This window comes from Haliaeetus leucocephalus, unplaced genomic scaffold (assembly GCF_000737465.1).
Source record: "Haliaeetus leucocephalus isolate CR32 unplaced genomic scaffold, Haliaeetus_leucocephalus-4.0 Scaffold144, whole genome shotgun sequence".
NCBI lineage: Eukaryota > Metazoa > Chordata > Aves > Accipitriformes > Accipitridae > Haliaeetus > Haliaeetus leucocephalus.
The window spans coordinates 634662-653665 of NW_010972580.1; the positions used below are offsets into that span (position 1 = coordinate 634662).

The 19004-nt window shown below is 40.4% G+C and overlaps 1 protein-coding gene across 1 annotated transcript in view; it reads left to right on the plus strand.

The window, feature by feature from the left end:
* MYO1D (myosin ID) overlaps positions 1-19004 on the plus strand; it is a 158867-nt gene that overhangs the window by 27253 nt on the left and 112610 nt on the right. Inside the window, exons 2-10 of the mRNA XM_010561329.1 lie at positions 9642-9850; positions 10707-10800; positions 11556-11721; positions 13289-13342; positions 14270-14365; positions 15474-15590; positions 16801-17004; positions 18160-18305; positions 18387-18501. Of these exons, the coding sequence (XP_010559631.1) occupies positions 9642-9850; positions 10707-10800; positions 11556-11721; positions 13289-13342; positions 14270-14365; positions 15474-15590; positions 16801-17004; positions 18160-18305; positions 18387-18501 (1201 nt within the window). The remainder of the gene's footprint in view (positions 1-9641; positions 9851-10706; positions 10801-11555; positions 11722-13288; positions 13343-14269; positions 14366-15473; positions 15591-16800; positions 17005-18159; positions 18306-18386; positions 18502-19004) is intronic.

The window sequence follows — 19004 nt, forward strand, 5'->3', positions numbered from 1 at the left end:
TTTTCCATTGAAAGAATGTGAAGTGCTTACAACTGTTGTGCAAATTCATTTGCTTATCTTGTCTATCCTACCCTGGACTTCCATATCCACAAGGATATTTGAAGAGTTCCCTGTATTGTTCCTTCTGTTCTTCCCTTTTTGAAGTTGTCTTTTCAGTGAGAGGGAAAAAGATCCTGATACTGAATCTGCTGGGTCGGTCACACTCATGACTTCAACTGAAAGCACTACACTTGGTTGTAGTAAAAAAACCCTCTTTACTTCTAAACCAAACTTTCTGTAAAATATTAGTTGCTCTGTAACTGGAAGAACAAACCTTGTGTATTTACTAGGCCTTTTTGGCACTGATACATGTACTTAATCTCGTTTCTATAAGGCTTGAGGGTTTGTCTTCCAGGGCACCTGTTGCTTGATTCTTGCTAACAGGGGAGAGGCTGAGAGATGGTGAAGAGGGGATTTCACTGCAGTTCTGGTTCAGATTGCCATTAGGTGACACGAAGCTTTTCCAACAGAAAACAGAAAATACCAGAAAAAGTCCCACAACAAACCTGACCCAAATCTATGACCAAAGAGTGGGAAGCTTTTCCTGACTAGACATGCTTTCAAGGAAGCACAAGGAAAAGTCCTTTCTTTCAACCTGAATAGTTAATGGGCACATTGTGTTGAAACATATATGCTTTGTGATTTGCAAACTTAGTTTTCCCCTCCATTGCTTATAGCTCTTTCTTCGCGTTAGGTGGCTGAAGTTGTTGGTATCTGTCCCACAGGGAATGGTGTCAGTGATAATCTGGACTTGGGGTGGCCGAGATCACAGCTGTCCGTCATTGTCCCTTCAGCAGACGTGGCAGAAGGGAATCTTTGGCAAAGGAGCTGGATGGGCAGCTGTAGGTGGAATATCTTCATCTGCTGCTTTGAGACTCAGCAGTTTGTCTGCCGAAGCCCTTAGTTGGTAATCTAATGTGCTGCTTACGAGCCAAAACCACAAGAGCTGTGTTAAGTCACAATATGCTGTAAAACACATAAATGCCTAAAGAAGTCTGCCTGGTTTCATGGCCAGAAAACAAACAGTCCTGTTTAAGGACTACATGCTCAATATTTGTGTTTAGGTGAGATGGTGCAGATCACTGTAACAACTCTAAAAGAAACCCTGATTATGCAGAAACATAAGCCATATCTGTGCATTATTTGCATACTTTGCATTATTATTTTTGCATGATTTGCATGGCCTGTATTAGTGTGAGTAAGGCATCTAATTTTGTTTTAGATCTAATGTTACCAAAGGCTGAAGCAAACCTTTTGGAGTGCTTGCAGATGGTGTACTGTATCTTAATACTGCAAGATGATTCTCGGGGTCTTTGAGCCCTGTATCAAAACAATGCTGTATTCAGGAGACTCCACCAGCATTCACAGATCAGCATGGGACACGAGCTTAACAAATGCAGAATATTCCTTTACAGCAGAACAATGAAGCATCTGAACATCAGCATTTCATGGCCAGCTGACTGCAAAAGGAGTCTCCGAGCATCTGCAAAGAAAATCTGTGAAATATTGTGATTGTACCTTGGCACCTAGGCTTGTGGAATAAATAGAGGTGTAGTTAGACATCAGTACAAATTTCTGTTAATTGTGCAGTGTATACAGAAGATTGGGAAGGTGGTATAGTATACCATATATATGTAAGAAAGAGATGGCTTAGAAAATAAGGGTGAAAGTCATCATCAGTACAGTCACTGATGTGGCTTCAGGTTATGTTTTTTTTATATAAGGATGCTGCTGTATCAGGGTCATCAGCAGCGACTTGAATGTTTTTTGTTTCCTGAAGTTACTGGAGAAGTTAGAAGGAAGTAACAGGGTATCGGTCATGTCTTTGTTTTTCTGCATGTTTTTTATCTTTCTGCTGGGTTGCAGGATTTTATAGTTCCTTCAGCATCGCTTGAAAGGAAGGTTGTTATTCAGAAGTATAAGCTAGTCCTCACCTGGACACTGTTCAGCCAAACCTACCATTGCAGAATTCATGCACCACTGAACCAGGGCGATGAAATCAGATGGTACCTTCTGCATGATGCAAATCTGTCCAACCACCAGTCATTAGTCTGGTTTTGCCTTTTGTGCTGCAGTTTTATCCACTGATATATTTGAAGGTAGCGGACCCTTTAACACAGTGGTGTATAATCTGATGAACAAAGCTGAATTACCAAAATTGAAGGCTGAGATAATAATGGGTGGCAGATTACAGTTAATATGGATATAGGGTTTGGATAGAGGAGGTGGCGAATGAAGGTAAAGCGTCTTTTTTTAAGTATCTGAATGCTGTAATGTCAGAGTGGAAGAAACATAATGGATCATGAAGTCAGTTGCTGTTCAGTACAGGAAGCCAAATCTTCTAAACGCATCCATAAAATAAGTTCAGCAATATCCGGCAGGGCTCACTACTCCTTGCAGCTTCTACTGAAAGCTCTTCCAGGACTCCTCCCTTGACAGCTAGCTTTCAGTTTCAAGCCTGTGTTGGCCAGGGTAAGTCCATTCCCATTTTTCTTTTGTATGGGCCTGTGTAGTTTTTTTGTCTAATTAGTGCTTCTGGCTACCTGACAAGATCATATTCATCTACTGATGTATTTGTAGAGTGATTACTTCCATTTTTTGCTCCTCCTCAGTAGTTCTAGGAGTCTTACCCATTTAATTTAGTTCTCTTCCATGACAAGCTCTAGGCTCTTCTGTACATGTGCTCCAGTTGACTTCATGCGTGATGGGAGCAGATAGAAGAACCAACCTGACTTTTGAGCTTTCTTTTTCTTTTTAATATCCTTTAATAGATTATATGCTTTTATTTGACAGATTTAAAAGTTAGAGATTATGGGGAGATGGCAGTCTTTTGTTTGTTGCTATCCCAAGCCTGTTCTACTCTTTCCTGGTTAGATATAGGATTTTAGGATAATTCAGCCTCAGGAGGTCATTCAGGGCAGCCTCCTGCTCATAGCAGAGTAGTATGATTACTGCATTAGGATTTTACAGTGTTCCAGTCATTCACATGGAAGATGGGACTGTGTTTTACTGCTCTACCCAGAGAAATCAGGAGCAAGCTTCTTTCCTCTACCTGTGCTCAATAGCAACTTTCTCACATGTGGATTGGAATAAAACCACAAAGCATCATGTTGTCCCTGGAAGCTTTTCAAAGAACTTCCTTTTGTCTCATTATCTATTTCAAGTCTGCTTGTGCCTTCTGCTGTGCTTCTAGAAATGTAAAAAGAGTACACAGTGCTTCCCTGCTGTCGGAGAGACAGCTCAGTCTGTCTGACGCAAATAGAAATGAAAGTTCAGTGACTCCTATGTTTAGTGGTTTGGCATTTTTTCAGTGCAAGGTTAGTACTTTAACTTCATGTTTAAGAGGAGGGTTTTTAATATTACTCCCCCTACATTTCACAGTTTTAGCCTTTATGCAGCATTCATTAGAGCTAGCTTACCATCCGTTTTCCATTTTCCTTTCCCCTGACCTTACCTAGTTGGTTTGCAAAGCTGCATGGATGAATCAAGGGTCAGCTGTGTTGGAGCTGAATCAGCCTTGTCAAATTACAGTCAGTTTGCTTAAATGTTGGTTTGTGAGGAAGATGTGGCACCAGTCACTCATAGTTTACTATTTTCTTTTGAAAAAAATTACATCATTACAAAGGACTCTTCTAACCTTATTTCCAAAGCTGACTGTGAAAATTGCAGATGAATGAAGTATTCTTCACCCTGCCCTTTCTGCTCCCTCTGTACAGGAAAGGAGTGGTGCAGAACGCGCTCTGAATGGCATTTCCTATTTTGTTAAACTGGCAACATCTGAAAACTGAATCCATGCAGGACAACTGTAAGCAAAAATTTCACCTGCACGTTAAATGAACTTAAATTCCAGTTTTTCTGGCCCTCGGGATGGATCAAAATGTTATAGACATGCATATTCAGAATCGTGACAGACTTGGATTGTTTTCCTAGTACAGGGAGGTAATACTGACTGGACAGTTTTTTGGTCTGTTTTTCCAAGTGCAGCAAGAATATTTTAGCTATCATTCTGCCAACGCAAATCCTGTTTATCTGAGTTCTCTTGTGATGAGGATGATTTGCTATAATGCAGTTTATGAGCAATTTACTGAAAGACTTGAAAGTCATTCTTCCCTGCTGCTTGACAGCTGAGTTTATTTCAAAATTTACCTAAAATAAAGTCTATAAGTAGCACTGAATTCTCAGTAGAGAGACCTGGTATCACATATAAAAGGCACAATTCTCTTGACTCACACAGTGTGAAGTGTGCTTAAGCAGTCATCTTACTTCCCAAAACAGGAGAAGAATAGTTGTTTCTTTGTGTCAGTACAGCTGGCTATACATTCTTGCATTTAAAAGCAGGTAAATGCAATTTCCCTGCCAGAAGTCTACTTAAATTCCCCCCCTTAGTGAACATATCCTAAAGGCCCATCCTTGACTATCCATGTACATCTATCTCTTCATGAACACAAGTTTTAATTAGATGTCTTCATGCATGTTTGCAATGAGAATGGACTCAAAGCCTGCAGTGATGGATTTTTAATGTATATATTTGGTGGTAAAAAATAACTAAGACCTAGGACCCCCTTTGGGGGAATAACCCGAATCACACAGAGTGTTTGCAATGGGAGAAGGAATTGTCCCTCTTCTACATGCCAGCGAGGTGTACAGCTGCTAGATCATTCTTCCTCCCATGCACAAAGGAGGGAGGAAGAAAAAGCAGTATGCTCATACTAAATATTTCAGTTTGTGCTTTGGAGTTAATGAGTAAGTTGGAAATAGATAATAGTTTGAAACGATCAGCTTTTATTCTTTTAACCTTCACTGGTACTAGGTTAGCTGTTGACTATCTAGCACAGGCTGATGCATCTGTAGCACTCCTGTATCTGTCCTGAATTATTTGCTTTTGCTTTTTTTATTAACAATTCCTTTGCTTTAAGCCACTGCTGTACAGTTAAACTGAAAGTCCATCTTCAGTTAATGGCTGTGTTGTGACTTCTTGTGAAGATGTTCTGTTTCTGGAGCATCCCCGTAGCATCGGGGCACCAAGGACCTTTACTGAGCACCTGCTAATGTGGGAAAGCTTTAGCATGTCTGCATGTATGTAAAGCAGAATATGATGTCAATCTGTGATCAGTGGGAAGAAAGGAGTAGTTCCAGGTGAGAGGAGGTCTTTTCCCAGGGGAAAATGATCCATAATACCAATAGCTACACTTTAGCTCTCTTAAAGTAACAGAAAATGAGAGGACTGGCGACTTGACATGATTTTTCCAGCAGTTGCTCTGCTCCTCAGATATTAGACAGATGGAGAGAAAGACTGGCAAAATGTGTTTCTGAGGAGCCGTTTCACACCCCAGTGAAGCCCAGCCTATGATCTCACTGCAAACTGATCCCCGGGTAGCTGGCATAGGTTATCTCAGAAAGTACGCTGAATTCTAGAAATAGCAGTAAGCCTGCAGAGTGCTGCCTGGTGTCTGATCCTGACAAGTTTCTGTTTATCTTTCGGTACAGAGGAGTTACCATGTAAATGATTAATTAGGAATTCCCTTTATAATTTGAATTGCAGCATTTGGAGTGGCGATTGCATGGTATGGTGCCTTTGTTTAATGGTCTGCGTTCTGCAGATGTTGTTTTGGAGTATGGGTTCCAAGTCTTGCCAACTAACTCTTTTCTTTATTTGTACTGAGTGCATTTGAAGTTGCATCATTTCCTCGGTAAGAACAGTTTTATTTTTGACTGGAGTGTTTGTCAGGTGGGAGAAATCCTAAATGTGAGTGCTCTCTGGTGGCGAAGATTTCTGCTTGAGTTTTCTGATTTCTGCAGGGTATTTTCCAATGGCAATTGGATGTGAACATAGGACGTCTGGACTTGAGGATATGTTTTTTTCCAACAACCTTCCCTAAAAATAAAAACTACAAAACAAAGAAAGAGCCTTTTTCTTGCCTTGGCAGTCTTCTTTCCTAGACAACAGTTTCTATCCCTTTAAATGATTTATAGTCTGTGACTTACTGGTTTATATTTTCTCATTATCAATCGAGGTTTTAACAAGGTAATAAAAACTAGTATAAAAACTTCTTATAAAAGAGCTGATGTTCCTCATCAAAAAAACACACAAGGATTAAATACTGTGAGTTTCTTTTTGGCTGCTGAGCTAGTGCAAAATTCAGAAAACACAGAAATTATTCAAATAGAATCATTACAGGGAAATCTTTACTCAAAGTTGCAGCACAAGGTGATGTGATTTTCATGATACATACAAAACAAGGTTTGACCCTGGGAGTGCCGACCCCCAGGAGTAGGTACAGGGGTTCCTTTTATCAAGTGCACTGTAAAACTGGATTTTTGTTATTAAAAGCAATCTATGTGTTATATGCTTAGTGCTAAAATGATTATGCTGTCCTTCATCTTGATGAGCTTTCCTGTGATGCAGTGCAATGCCCCAATTGATGAGCCTTTCCAAAAAGCACCGGATAGCTTCGTCGTCTGGTTTTGTAACCTTGCCTTGCAGAAGAATAGCGAATTTAACACAGCTTGTACCTCCCAGTTTGGACTGCCATCATTGGTTGTTTTCTTAAGTTTTCATGAGTTCTTCTTGGGCAAGGAAAACCACGAATCTCACACCAAAGCAATGCAGCTAGGAAAACAGCCACTGCTGTTCTTGGCCTGCTGCTGTGCAGAGCTGCACTGTGTGATGAAAAGAGGCTTTATCAGCAAGGAGGGGCAAGGAGCGATGGCTCCTTTTAGGAACATCTAAGCACAGCTCTGGAATTTTAACTCCAGTGCTAAGAAGTGAAAAAAAACCCAAAAAACAAAAACCAGAGAGATAAAGGGGGATGTTGGTTGTTCCTAAACTCTGTATCCCTAAAGCCAAGCTTGAGAGATGCCCATTTGTCAAGCCTGGAGGTGGATCCTTCTCCGTCATCTCCATCTGCCTTTTGCCACAGAGATTGAAGACCCAAGTTGTCGGAGTCTAGTAAAACCTTTTAAAACTTGACTTCTAGGCCAAATGTGAGATCTGTCGTCTAAGCCCAGAGCTGTTGGGGAGCAAGCTGTTGGTATGTCACACTGCTGTGGTATGTGTTGGTGTCACAGCTGTAACGGCTCCAAAGCTGAGCCGTGCCCCGGTCAAGGGGGCTCCCCTGGAGAGGTGAGCTCTGACCAGCCGGCGGTGGGCCAGGCTGGCAGAGGCAAATCTGTAGGTTCTGCTTACGAGGCAGTTGGGGACGCTGAACTGTCAAGGGAGGAAACTTAAACTGTGCTCTGCGACCAAAAGTTTACATAATTCATTACTTAAGGAAGAGGTCAAAGTATTGGGTACTGTGATGGTGACTTGGCATGATACTTCAGTAAGGATGTCCTTTTTTTTTTTTTTTTTTTTTTTCCTTCTCAGCAGCTAAAACAAACCCCTCAACCTCTCTGTGCTAACCATGAACCCACTGGCCATGCATCTGGCAGTACAGTGGGGCTTAAAACCTTATCCAGAAACTGCTGTATCTTTATTTTTATCATTAATAGTGCCTTAAGCAGTGCTTATGTTCCTGCTGTGTAGTGACTTTAGGCGAGTGGTCTATATGTTCTCCATTGGGCAACTTGCTTTCTTTGGATGGCCCATCTCCAAAAAGATGGGAAGGATTCTGCTGATTTTGATGTCCTTGTAATGGTTTCCCTTACATATGTATGTCCCAGTGTGACTTGATCTCCTTCGTAGAAACAGTGTTGTGTGTGTTTGGTTTTTCTTAAGCTCTCCTATGTATATGTAGAGTCCCACATGTGCTCCTGAGAGGGCAGAAGACGAGCAGCCTGGTATCTGATCTCTTTGCACCCGCGTGTGTCTTCTGCCTGTTTGGTATCTTTCAAATACCACAATTCCCAGCTGTTTTGTGCTTCTAGGAATTAAAATTAGGGATGGGAAATGATAAGGACTGAGCGTGTGAGGCTTCCTGTGTTACCTAAGTCTGTCTTAAGAATGAGGCTGTGATCCTGTATTTCTTACCAGGCTTGCGTGCTAGTTGCTTGGTGTTGTTGCCTGTGCATTACCCATCATTTTTGTTGCGAGAGCTGTGGTTGGTATTGCTAATTGTAAAGGCCTTTTCTAAAACATTTTTGGTAGCTCTCAAACAGCATATATCTCTAAAACATAAAATATCTTTGCATTTTAAGTTCACAAATGTTTTGGGAGATGCATATCAGGAATACCTTCAGCTAAAACTGAGTGCATGAACAAAAAGACATTTTGCAATTCTTGTGCCTTTTCAGTGAAGTATTTCTGGAGGAAGCTGCAATTAGAGGCAAAATCACTTTTAGAAAGTAGAATGCTGGTTGCTAGATTGTATTTCTTGAGTTTTATTACACCTGCTAAAAACTAACACTGCCAAGATGCTGCAGAAAATTCTCAAATGAACAATGGAAAATGTCAAGCCTGTCACCACATGGGGGTGGTAATAAATTCAATAAAGTAATGCTAGAATTTGTGCTGGAGTTCATCAAGGATTAGGAAGGCCCTTGTAGTCTATAGAGGTGTTGTGGTGCCATCTAATGTTGTAAGATTTAAATACAGGGTGCAGACAGGTATTTAATGGTAGAAGTGCTATAGTTTGCATGTTGATCTCTAAATCTGCTGTCGTCCTTTCTCCTCCTGAGAAGCAAATGCAGTATGAATACTTCAGCTGTTAATCTGAAATTCCTTCTGTGCTCTTCTGCTAGATAAATTTCAATAAAATGTGAATTTCTTTGGAAATATCTTTTAACTTAAACATCAAGTTATTTTCTGTCTTGTTTGCAGAAAAAATACTACGGACCAGGTGGGGTTTAGGAAAGGTGTAGTTTAGGGTTGTTTCACACGTTCTTAAAAAGCTTTCGCTTCTGGTTTAGTAGCAGTGATGATGCCAAAGTGCCTTCTAGCGAAAAGGGTGGAGTGGAAGCTAATCGCGAGAGCTGAAAGGCTGTAATTTGCTTCTTGGCTTGTATCTTTGTTTACTTTCTTGCAAATGTGATTAGACCTCTAAGTGAGTGGCTTCAAAACTTCTGCTCTGGCCTGAGCTGGGTTATGGACAACTGTAGAATGTGGAAAAAGAATTTGCCTTTAAATCCCCTTTGTGAAGCAGATTATATAAACTCATCACAGACTCATGTTTACTTATTGTCTATGTAGAAACAGTGAATTATATTAACTTAAATCTTGCTAAAGAATTTCTTAGAAACATTTGTTTCTGGCAGCATGTTAATGGCAATAAAAATACCTGAATATGCAGAAAGCCAGCTTGATTGTGTCAGCAAAGCAGAAGTTTGCTATACTCAGAAATATACTTGGTGTTTGTACCTCAGTAATCTGATCAATCATGCATTGGTAAGTGAAACAGCAGTAGACATTTCCTTTGTAGCTGGTAAGATTCAAAGCTAGCCCTAGTTCTTAGTCCTTGTAACATCAGGTCTCTACATAATATGCTAACATGCCATCCAGGCCACACTGGTCAGATAATGTCCGTAGTCAATGTTTTATTGTAATGTTTCAGTACGGTGATGGATTGAAGAGCTCACCTGATGAAATGGGCAACTTGCTTGGAAGACATATTCTGAATCTCTATGTCTGACTAATCCCTTTCTCCCTTTTGTCTCATCCTGGGTAGGTTTGAAAAAGGACGGATTTATACGTTTATTGGGGAGGTGGTCGTTTCCATGAATCCTTACAAAAACTTGAACATCTACGGGCGTGACATGATTGAGCAGTACAAAGGAAGGGAATTGTATGAGAGGCCTCCTCACCTCTTTGCAATTGCTGATGCTGCTTACAAAGCAATGAAGAGGCGATCAAAAGACACCTGTATTGTAATATCAGGTAAGCTGAAAGAGCTTTTTATTATGATGAACGCTTGATCTTTGTGAAATTCTAGGCAGAGAAAGGAGAATGAATTGGCTAATGACAGCATTTTATAAAAGAAAACTTCATCAATCTTAAACCTGTTTATTTGCATTTGAATCCATGTGTGGAGACCTTACAATTATTTTGTATCAAATTCAAGAGCTGGTGTCAGTCATTAGCTTAATCTGTGCATGCAAAGGGATAACTAGAACATCAGTCCTCTGCTTGCTCTGTCTGTGTGAATGGAGATCAGTGAGAACAGGGTTCCTGTCTGTCTTTAGAGAACTGCTGATTTTTGTCCCTTAGATGACTGGCCAATGTTTTGTTCTCTGTTTCGATGGCCAGACTCATTGCTTGTCGTGGCTCTAACAGTGGGAGCAGTGCTTGTACCATGAATGGTCACTATCTGGATCCTGGCACTTCGTTTCCTTGATGTTCCCGTGCTTTAGCAGCCCTGAAAAGCGAGAGACCCGAGATGGTGTGCTGAACAGTAGCTTCTTGTATTGCAGTTCCCGGCAGTGCTGCTAGCCAAGCCTCTGCATGCCAGTCTTTCTCCTCTAACAATATTCCTTTTGATCCTCTGTGTGCCAGGCCTTTGACCAACGTGTGAAATCTTACATCATAACTGCTTCTAAGTCAGCATAGCAGCAACAACCAAGACAGGGTTATGGCTATATTTAGAAAACGTTCAAAGTGCATGCAAATAAGATTGCTTTAAAAAAAACAGTAACAAAACCCCCAAACGCTATTGGGGTAGAATTAAGATCTACTGTTCAGTGATTTGCTTTGCTTTTTTTGATCTGTTTTGTCACCTTTGTATTTATGCCCTCAGGTGAAAGCGGGGCTGGGAAAACTGAAGCCAGTAAATATATTATGCAGTACATAGCAGCCATTACTAACCCCAGTCAGAGGGCTGAGGTGGAAAGGTAAGGGCTTTGCAGAAAAATAAGTGAAACTGTTTTATTTATGGATCTCTTTCTGTGGACTGTGTAGTGCCATGTTATTAAATGGTCTCTTGTACTAATTACATGCTGATTTTTACAGCATTTACTTAACTTCTTCAGATACTACTCTTACTCTGGGAATTTTGCATTACCGATTGCTAAAATCATATAGAAAAGTTTATTTTGAAAGTTCAAACTTCCAAAATAAAAACAGTATCTAGAAATCATTTTTTCTGTGGCAAATTGCCTGAAATATGTGCCTGTTAGAATAGCATGTTGAGCGCAGGGAGCATATTCCATGAGCTTGCAGGCTTGCATGCTTCTGAATTGCAAAATGTGCCTGTCAGTCCTAGAGTAAAAGGTTTTAAGCAAAGAATGTGGCTTTCTGCTGAAACAGACTTAATACCTATCCTGACAGAAATTCTGAAAATTACTTGCAAAAAAGTTCAAGAAATTGGTTTCAAAACTTATATTTGTAAAGGAACTGAATATTTGGTGCTATTTTCAGTGGAGGCATCTGGCCTTTGATTTGCATTTGCTTGGCTCTAAGGAACATTGACAAAAGCTCCCAGCTGATTTCCCATGGGATTGATAATGCCATATACATCTGCCCAAATATGTCATCAAAGAGCATCTCTGCTGTTATTAAATTCTTCTCGAGAAATGACTGCAAAAAAAAATTCTATGGTTTGAGTATGGACTTACCCTGTTCTCTTTTCCATTTATCTGTACTATAGAGTGAAGAACATACTGCTGAAATCCAACTGTGTGTTAGAGGCCTTTGGCAATGCCAAAACAAACCGTAATGACAATTCCAGCAGGTTTGGAAAATATATGGATATCAACTTTGATTTTAAAGGAGACCCGATAGGTGGGCATATCAATAATTACTTACTAGAAAAGGTAAGCCACACTCACTTTTAGAGTTAGAAGCTTTTGTGCAGTTACTTTTGTAATATGTGCTTTGCCGTTAGAAAGTTTCCCTTTCAAACGTGGTATGTCAACAAGTGACATGAGGCCATAGAATCTCATTAAATCTAGGGCTCAATTTTTGTTCGAGAGTTATTATAATTAATTGAAAAGTTGCTGAAATACTGGCAGTGCCCTGTTACTTTAACACCACTGCTTTCAGAGCTCACCACATAAGGGACTATTACCCAAAAGCTTATGTGCATATAGGTGTATGTACTTTGTATCCAGAATAAAAGCTGAGATTAATTTAATGTCTGCAAAACTCCTTCTTTATAAGTTCCCGCATTGAGATCTCACTGGTGAATAAAAGGAGAAGATACTAGGTCTGTAAGTAGCAATGGTATGCTTGAGAAGTGTTATTCTGGAATAATGCCACAACCTTGTGTGATCTTTTAGTAACTTTGTTTTTATATATTCCAAGTGATCCTGAGCATAATTCTTTTTTCATGTCATTAAGTGGTGGCTGAAAACATGGGAATATGTAAAATTCTGTAGAGAAACTGGGAGTAATCTATTAACAGTTCTTGTTATGTGTGAGACACACGTCTGGCTTTAATTTTTATGTTTGACAACATCTGCTAACATGCTTTTTTGTTTGTTTTTTACTTTTCCCTTTATTTCCCTGAAGTCTATTTTCAGAATAAACACTTTATTTTAAAAAAACAAAACAACAAACCCAAACATTTAACATGGGATACTTTAATGCAAAAAAGGGGTGGGGCTGCAGCTGCAGTGACTTAAATCCTGATCATTTATTTCATATTCTTGACTTCTACCAAGTTAAATTTGTTTCCATTTTGAAAGCAGTTGAGGTTCTGGTCCAAACAGAAGCAGTTAACAGGCAGTGACTTTGCACTGCAGCACGAACACACGCTTCGTCACTCTCTGTAGTTCAAACTTGTAGCATAAAATAAGGTTATGTTGCTTGTTGACTGAATTTCTACTGCATGTAACTTTTTTTTGGTGCTGTTTTACACTGATTTGGAACGAGTGCTGTGAATATGGAGCTATCGCTTGCTCCCTAAAACAATGCCCTTGTGTTAGAGCAGAGCATTCACTTGGATGGTGGCTGGGTGCTGTTGGTCAGCCTGTCCTGGGGTTGTAGAAGTGATTACCATAAGACCCTAACTATGTCCTATGGAGCATTGGTTTGTAGTCGGAGTCCTGTTTTTCATTTCCAGCAATTAAATAACTCTTAAACGAAAATGGCATTTTATTTGACTCTTCCATGAAAACAATTCTGTAGTTCCATGTGGGATTCCTGGTTGGAAGTAAGACATTGCAGCTGTTAACGCAAACTGGTCTTTTTGATTATAGACTTCAAACTCCATGGTCGTGCCTGGCTAATGGTGTTCATAACAGACTTATTATAAGATAAGATTAGTTTGGAGGTGTCCTAGCAGTGGTGAACCAATGCATCCATGTCTAAGGGGAGGTGCTGGGGAAGCAGGCTGTCCACAACCAGAAATACCTGTTTTTGTATTTTGTTTCTCCACAGTCTCGTGTGATTGTGCAACAACCGGGAGAACGAAGCTTTCATTCTTTTTACCAGGTTCGTATTCGTTTGCTGAAACAAATGACTTTTCTCAAGTTTCCCAGACACGATAGGCAAAATATTTAAAGCTTTCACCCTCTCATGTGTTTTGCAAAGGGTTCCCTTGTTGTTGCATCCTGGGTGATCTTAGGCTCTTTAGTTCTTTGAAGAGGCCTGGTCTAGGGAAGGAGCATGGGAAGATTTATTTTTTTCTATCCTCCATTCCCATATTAACACATTTGTAAACTTAAAAGGAGGCTAACTAAACAAATATGGCAGAATATTGGACTTTGACTCACTGTTTTATTTGTAATAAGTAATCCCTCTAAGTTCTCTCGAGGCCTTTAGTCCATATGGAAGTAATTTTATGACACCAAGTTGACTTTTTTTTGGGGGGTGGTTCTTTTTAATGTCTTCCATATTGTATGCTGGTTCCTTGTGTGTCCTTTGGGGGAAATGGTCAGCCTATTAGTATAACCTTTATTCTCAGTTTTGTAGTGAGGGAAACATAGGTTTATTTATTTTTTTCCCACTTACTCAGTACTCTCATGATGGCATGTTAGCACCTTTCTCATGAATGTGTCATTTCCATATTGGAAAGTCTCTGTGTAGAGAAGGTAAATGTGCTTGTCAAGACACAGCTGTGGCATGTCATGTAAACAGGTCTGGTCTGTGAAGAGGTTCCGGCTTGTTTTCTAAACAGTTGTGTCACTCAAAAGGACAGTCATTTAAGCAACCTCTTTCTGGTGGTCAGAGCCTGACAGTGATGCAGACTCTGTATTTTGCACGTTGTGCTTGTAACTCCAGATACTGTAGCTGATTATTCTGTAGCAGTTAGTTAATGTTTTTATGATTTTGCTTGTCAAGCAGGTGAATAAGAAACAGGAAAAGGAAAGATTTTTTTTTTTTTTTCATTCACCATTTCTTAAAATACTCTTCGTACAGCTACTCCAGGGTGGTTCTGACCAAATGCTACGTTCTCTACATCTTCAGAAGGATGCATCTGCATACAACTATATCTGTCCTGGAGCACAGCTAAAGGTGAGGGTGCTGTCAATGAGTTAGAGGTAACTTGTCTTAAAATTGTAAATGCTTCTTGAAATACCTAAAGTACTGCTGAGCTAGCAGAAGCTGAGACCAAAATTTATGGGATGAATATGGAAAGGTGACATCAATGTGCTATTTTTAATGGAGCTTCTGGCCCTCGAAGACAAAGCATATGTGTACTTGTGCATACTACATTTGTGTCTGCTTATAAAAAGCAGTAAAATATAGTAGGAGAGACATCACCTTTGTTAATAAATGCAGGCGTAGATATTTGGCCCATTACCAGTGACAGACTTTCATGCTTCATAATGGGTAACTTAAGCTGCTTTCTGGACCAAAAAGGTCAAAAGGACTATAAGGACTCATTTTTTTTTACAGTAGGACCATTTAAGTTACTGAAGCATTCATTCTTGATATCTGACTTACCCTCAAGGGGGCCTCTGAGCAGGAAAGAAGGGAATGAACCCATAAAGTTTTTAGGACAACAAGATCCTGAACACTTTAAATGTGTCTGGAGTTGTCCCTAGTGTTGTCGCTCTGAAGCAGGGGCCAGACAAAAGGCTCCTTGATTTCCTAATTGCTTTCTTGAGATGCTCTTTGGCAAACAAACCCACAGACCTTCTCAGATGCTTTTATCAGTTTCTCTGGAAATCTGCAGTGAAAACAAACCCAGATGATTGGGAGGGGAGTGAGGCAGAGGCTCATCTTGAGAAAGATGATGACCAGATTTTTACTGCTGGTGCTCTGCAGCTTTTACTCAGAGGGTCTGTGACTGCACTACTTGTAACTGTTGTTCTGATTTTTTTATGAATCACTTCTACTCTTTCACGATAAATTCCACTGGGAAAGTACTAACTATTTATTCATGCTGTGATGCACTTCTGTATCTCATTGCTGCTAGTATACATGTGTGTCCAATGTGGGGTTCAGCATATAAGCATGTGGTATGACATTAGAATAAGTTGAGAAATCTCATGACAGTGTCTTGCATCTGAAAAATAACAAAGTACATATCTATTTCCCATGGACTTGCAAAACCTTTGCTTTCTCACAGTTGACTTGCATTAAGCCTCTCATGTGGCAAACATCTCTTTCCCCTCAGTGTTCCATCAATGATGGTGCAGAGTTCAAAGCAGTAGCTGATGCCATGAAAGTGATAGGCTTCAAGCAAGAGGAAATTCAGACTGTCTACAAAATTGTGGCAGCCATTCTTCACTTGGTAAGCTCTCTGCCCAGAGGTATGAGTAGCCTCTTCTTCAGGAGGGGTCAAGCAGTTTACTTGTACTTCCAGCAGCTCTAACTTTCATGCTGCAGAAGCAGTTGGAAGATCTGTTGGGTAGAAAAATGTTTACAACTTCCAGTGGTGAGTGAATCTCCTTGATGAAATAGGACACTGCAGTAATAATGGAAGATCACATTTATTCCTGCATACTCCAGATCCCCAAACAGACATAATACTAAGTACTAGGAGCTGTTAAATGTTCTGAAAAGGAATTGTTTGGGTTTGGCAGTGAGCGGGTAGGGAGCTCTCACGTCGCTATCCTTCTGTCCCCTTTTGCCCTCATGGTCCCCATCACCACTGTGGTTTTGCTGGGAAGACGGTAGTTCACTTCGTGGTGGAGGCTTGAGCACAGCCAGAGACAGGAGACCTCTTAATTCTCTGTATTCTGATGTTAAGGAAATCCTTTCTTCACCTGTATTCTCCTGGGACCCACAGAGCCTCCTTCCCTGTGCAGTGTCCCTGTAGCTTAGCTCTTAGGTTTTCTTGAGGAGAGAGACACTGCAGGTGGGCAGGAGGAGGGTGGCAAAGAAAACTGCAGCTTTTCCAATTCTTTCTCCTCCTTGGGATAGTTGTGCCACAGTGCTGGGGAAGGAATGAAGGCAGAGCAGAGTCAGGCCTTGCAGGCAGGATGGGAGGCCACCTGCTCCTGCAGACAATGCAGTGGTATCGCTACTTCATTCTGGCACTGCAGGTATTCAGTAACAAATCTGTTGTGGTAGTGTGCTGTCAGTCCAGTCCTATTAGCCATGCTGACTTGTCAGCTTCACATTACCTTTGTGGGCAATAGCATTACAATAAGAACGGCAGCCTAGTGCTTCTGCAGTGAAGGTGAAACTCTACATCCCGCGTTTGTATGCTTAACGTAATTTCCCATCTGATCAGACTCTGAATCTTGAGTGTTTGATGTAAATTTTTTCCACAAGCTGAGCTGAACACTGAGCAGGAATGCTTTTCTTTGAGTCAGGCTTTGCTGCTTCCACTGATGTTGGAGCTTTGTGGGTACATGGATATGCAAGGCCTACCCTTCTAATGTGTTAGGAGATTTACTGACTTGAATAGCAGGTGGAATATGGATGAACTTGGGGTGTACTGATTCATATTAATAAAAGACAGATTGAGAAATCAAGTTTCTTGCTACCTATTACAGGGGAACTTGAAGTTTTCTGTGGATGGTGATACGCCTGTAATAGAAAATGGCAAGGTTGTGTCGATCATTGCAGACTTGCTGTCAACAAAATCTGACATGGTGGAGAAGGCTCTTTTGTTTCGAACTGTAGCTACAGGTCGGGATGTCATTGACAAGCAACATACTGAACAAGAAGCCACCTATGGCAGAGATGCCTTTGCAAAAGTGAGTTTAAATTTCCTTTCTCTGCACCTAATTTTGTATGTGACAGTAACTCGGACGCATTTCTTTTGCCTTTTGGTTGAGTTGTACTTAGTACAGCAAAGAATGGTGATGCCTGAGGAAGGCATTCAATATTAAATTGCCTTCATAATTGCACATTTTTCAATGCTCAGGTCCCAGCAGGATTTCTGGGTGGATCAATAAGTATAGTGCTTGCTGAGACATGGAAAGTCTGTACTTCATGCAGATTTATTTCTGAATGTATGCGCTCCTGTGTTCTATAGGGGGATTGCAGAGCAGCACTCTCCCTACCCTTTCTTGGCTATGACACAGCATGCACCACAACCAGTGGTGCTTGCGGCACATGAAAGAGGGGAGGGAGCTGCAAGCCTGGCTTGCTGGCAGCTGCAAAAGGAATACATTGTACAGGGCTGAATATTTAGCGAAATACAATTCTTGACTTCATTTAGCAGTTAAATTCAAAGATTAGAGCACGGAACTGTAACATGTAGAACTCATGTTGGAAACCCGAAGTGCTATTTTTTTTTGGAAAGGTAGATACTGATGACAGAAAGGAGTGATAATTGTCCTTCCTTTGCTAAGAAATCAAATGATAAGGGAAGAACAAATGAGGCTATGAAGATCCTTGATTATTAACTTGACTTTTTTTCCTAAGATTATATGTTTGCACAGCTTTGCAGTACATTTTGAACATCTAGACTTTGAAGATACCTATGCCTAAAGAACATTTTATTTTTGAAAAGTGAACAGGAATATTTTACTGCCATTGTATTCGGTTGTTAGGTTTCTATACCTGACCTCTCCCTTGCTCTTCAATATTGTTAAATAATTCTCAGGTATGGAAGTTATTACGCAGCTGAAAAGCAGACTGGAATCAAATTAGGGGAACCCTTGTACCTAGTGACCTCACTAGGATTTAGAAGTCATGTAAATGAGTTTTGGAAGAAAGAAAAAAAATACTTTCATAGAATATTTTCTTCACGTCAGTAGCTGTTCACTTTCAGCAGAATGTCATCTGTAGCTTTTGTGTAGTTAGGGCAGCATCCTGAATTAAGCTTTGTAGCACCACGTGTTGCATTTACCAGAAAGAACTGAGACAGATGCAGGCAAAATTCCTCAGTATTTGTTTCTTGGCAGGCTATATACGAGCGCCTCTTTTGTTGGATTGTGACACACATCAATGATGTGATTGAAGTGAAGAACTATGACACTACAATACATGGGAAAAACACAGTCATTGGCGTCCTGGATATCTATGGCTTTGAAATATTTGACAATAACAGGTGAGCCACGTTGTTAAAGCACAGTGCTTTGCCTTCTCCTTTCCCAGAAAACTTACCACCTTTTTTCTTATGTTTTTGCAGTTTTGAGCAATTTTGCATTAATTACTGCAATGAAAAGCTACAGCAGCTCTTTATTCAGCTGGTTTTAAAGCAAGAGCAGGAAGAGTACCAGCGAGAGGGAATTCCCTGGAAGCATGTGAGTGATTTGGCAGGGGAGGGAGAGGTCGGCTTGAGGTCAGTGTACCAGCATAAGTCCCAGATCTAAAGTTGCTCCACATGTACACTGCTGTCGAAGTCGATAGGACATCTGTGTCCATGCCAGCTGTACTGTCAGACTTGCTGTCTGGAAATCAGGCTGTGGAAGAAGCTAACCAATTACCTCACAACATTTCTTTATTTGCCATGGTGTGGGAAAATAAGTGACTCCAGGTCTGAGTTAAAACATATTGTGGCATCTCTGTGATGCCACACACATCACTGTGTGTTTCTGTTCTGTGTGCTTATGTGTTTTGTCTAGCTCTAGGTATTAAAGTGTAAAAATCTTGAGTTCTATTCAAATTCTTTCATAATGCCAAGGATAAGATGCACAGTTTTCACTGTGGTGACTGTGCACAGTTGAAATTCAAAAGACATTTTAAAGTGCATTCTGTAGCAGTTGATTTTTAGCAGCGGTCTCAAGATTTATGTGAGGTGTTTGAA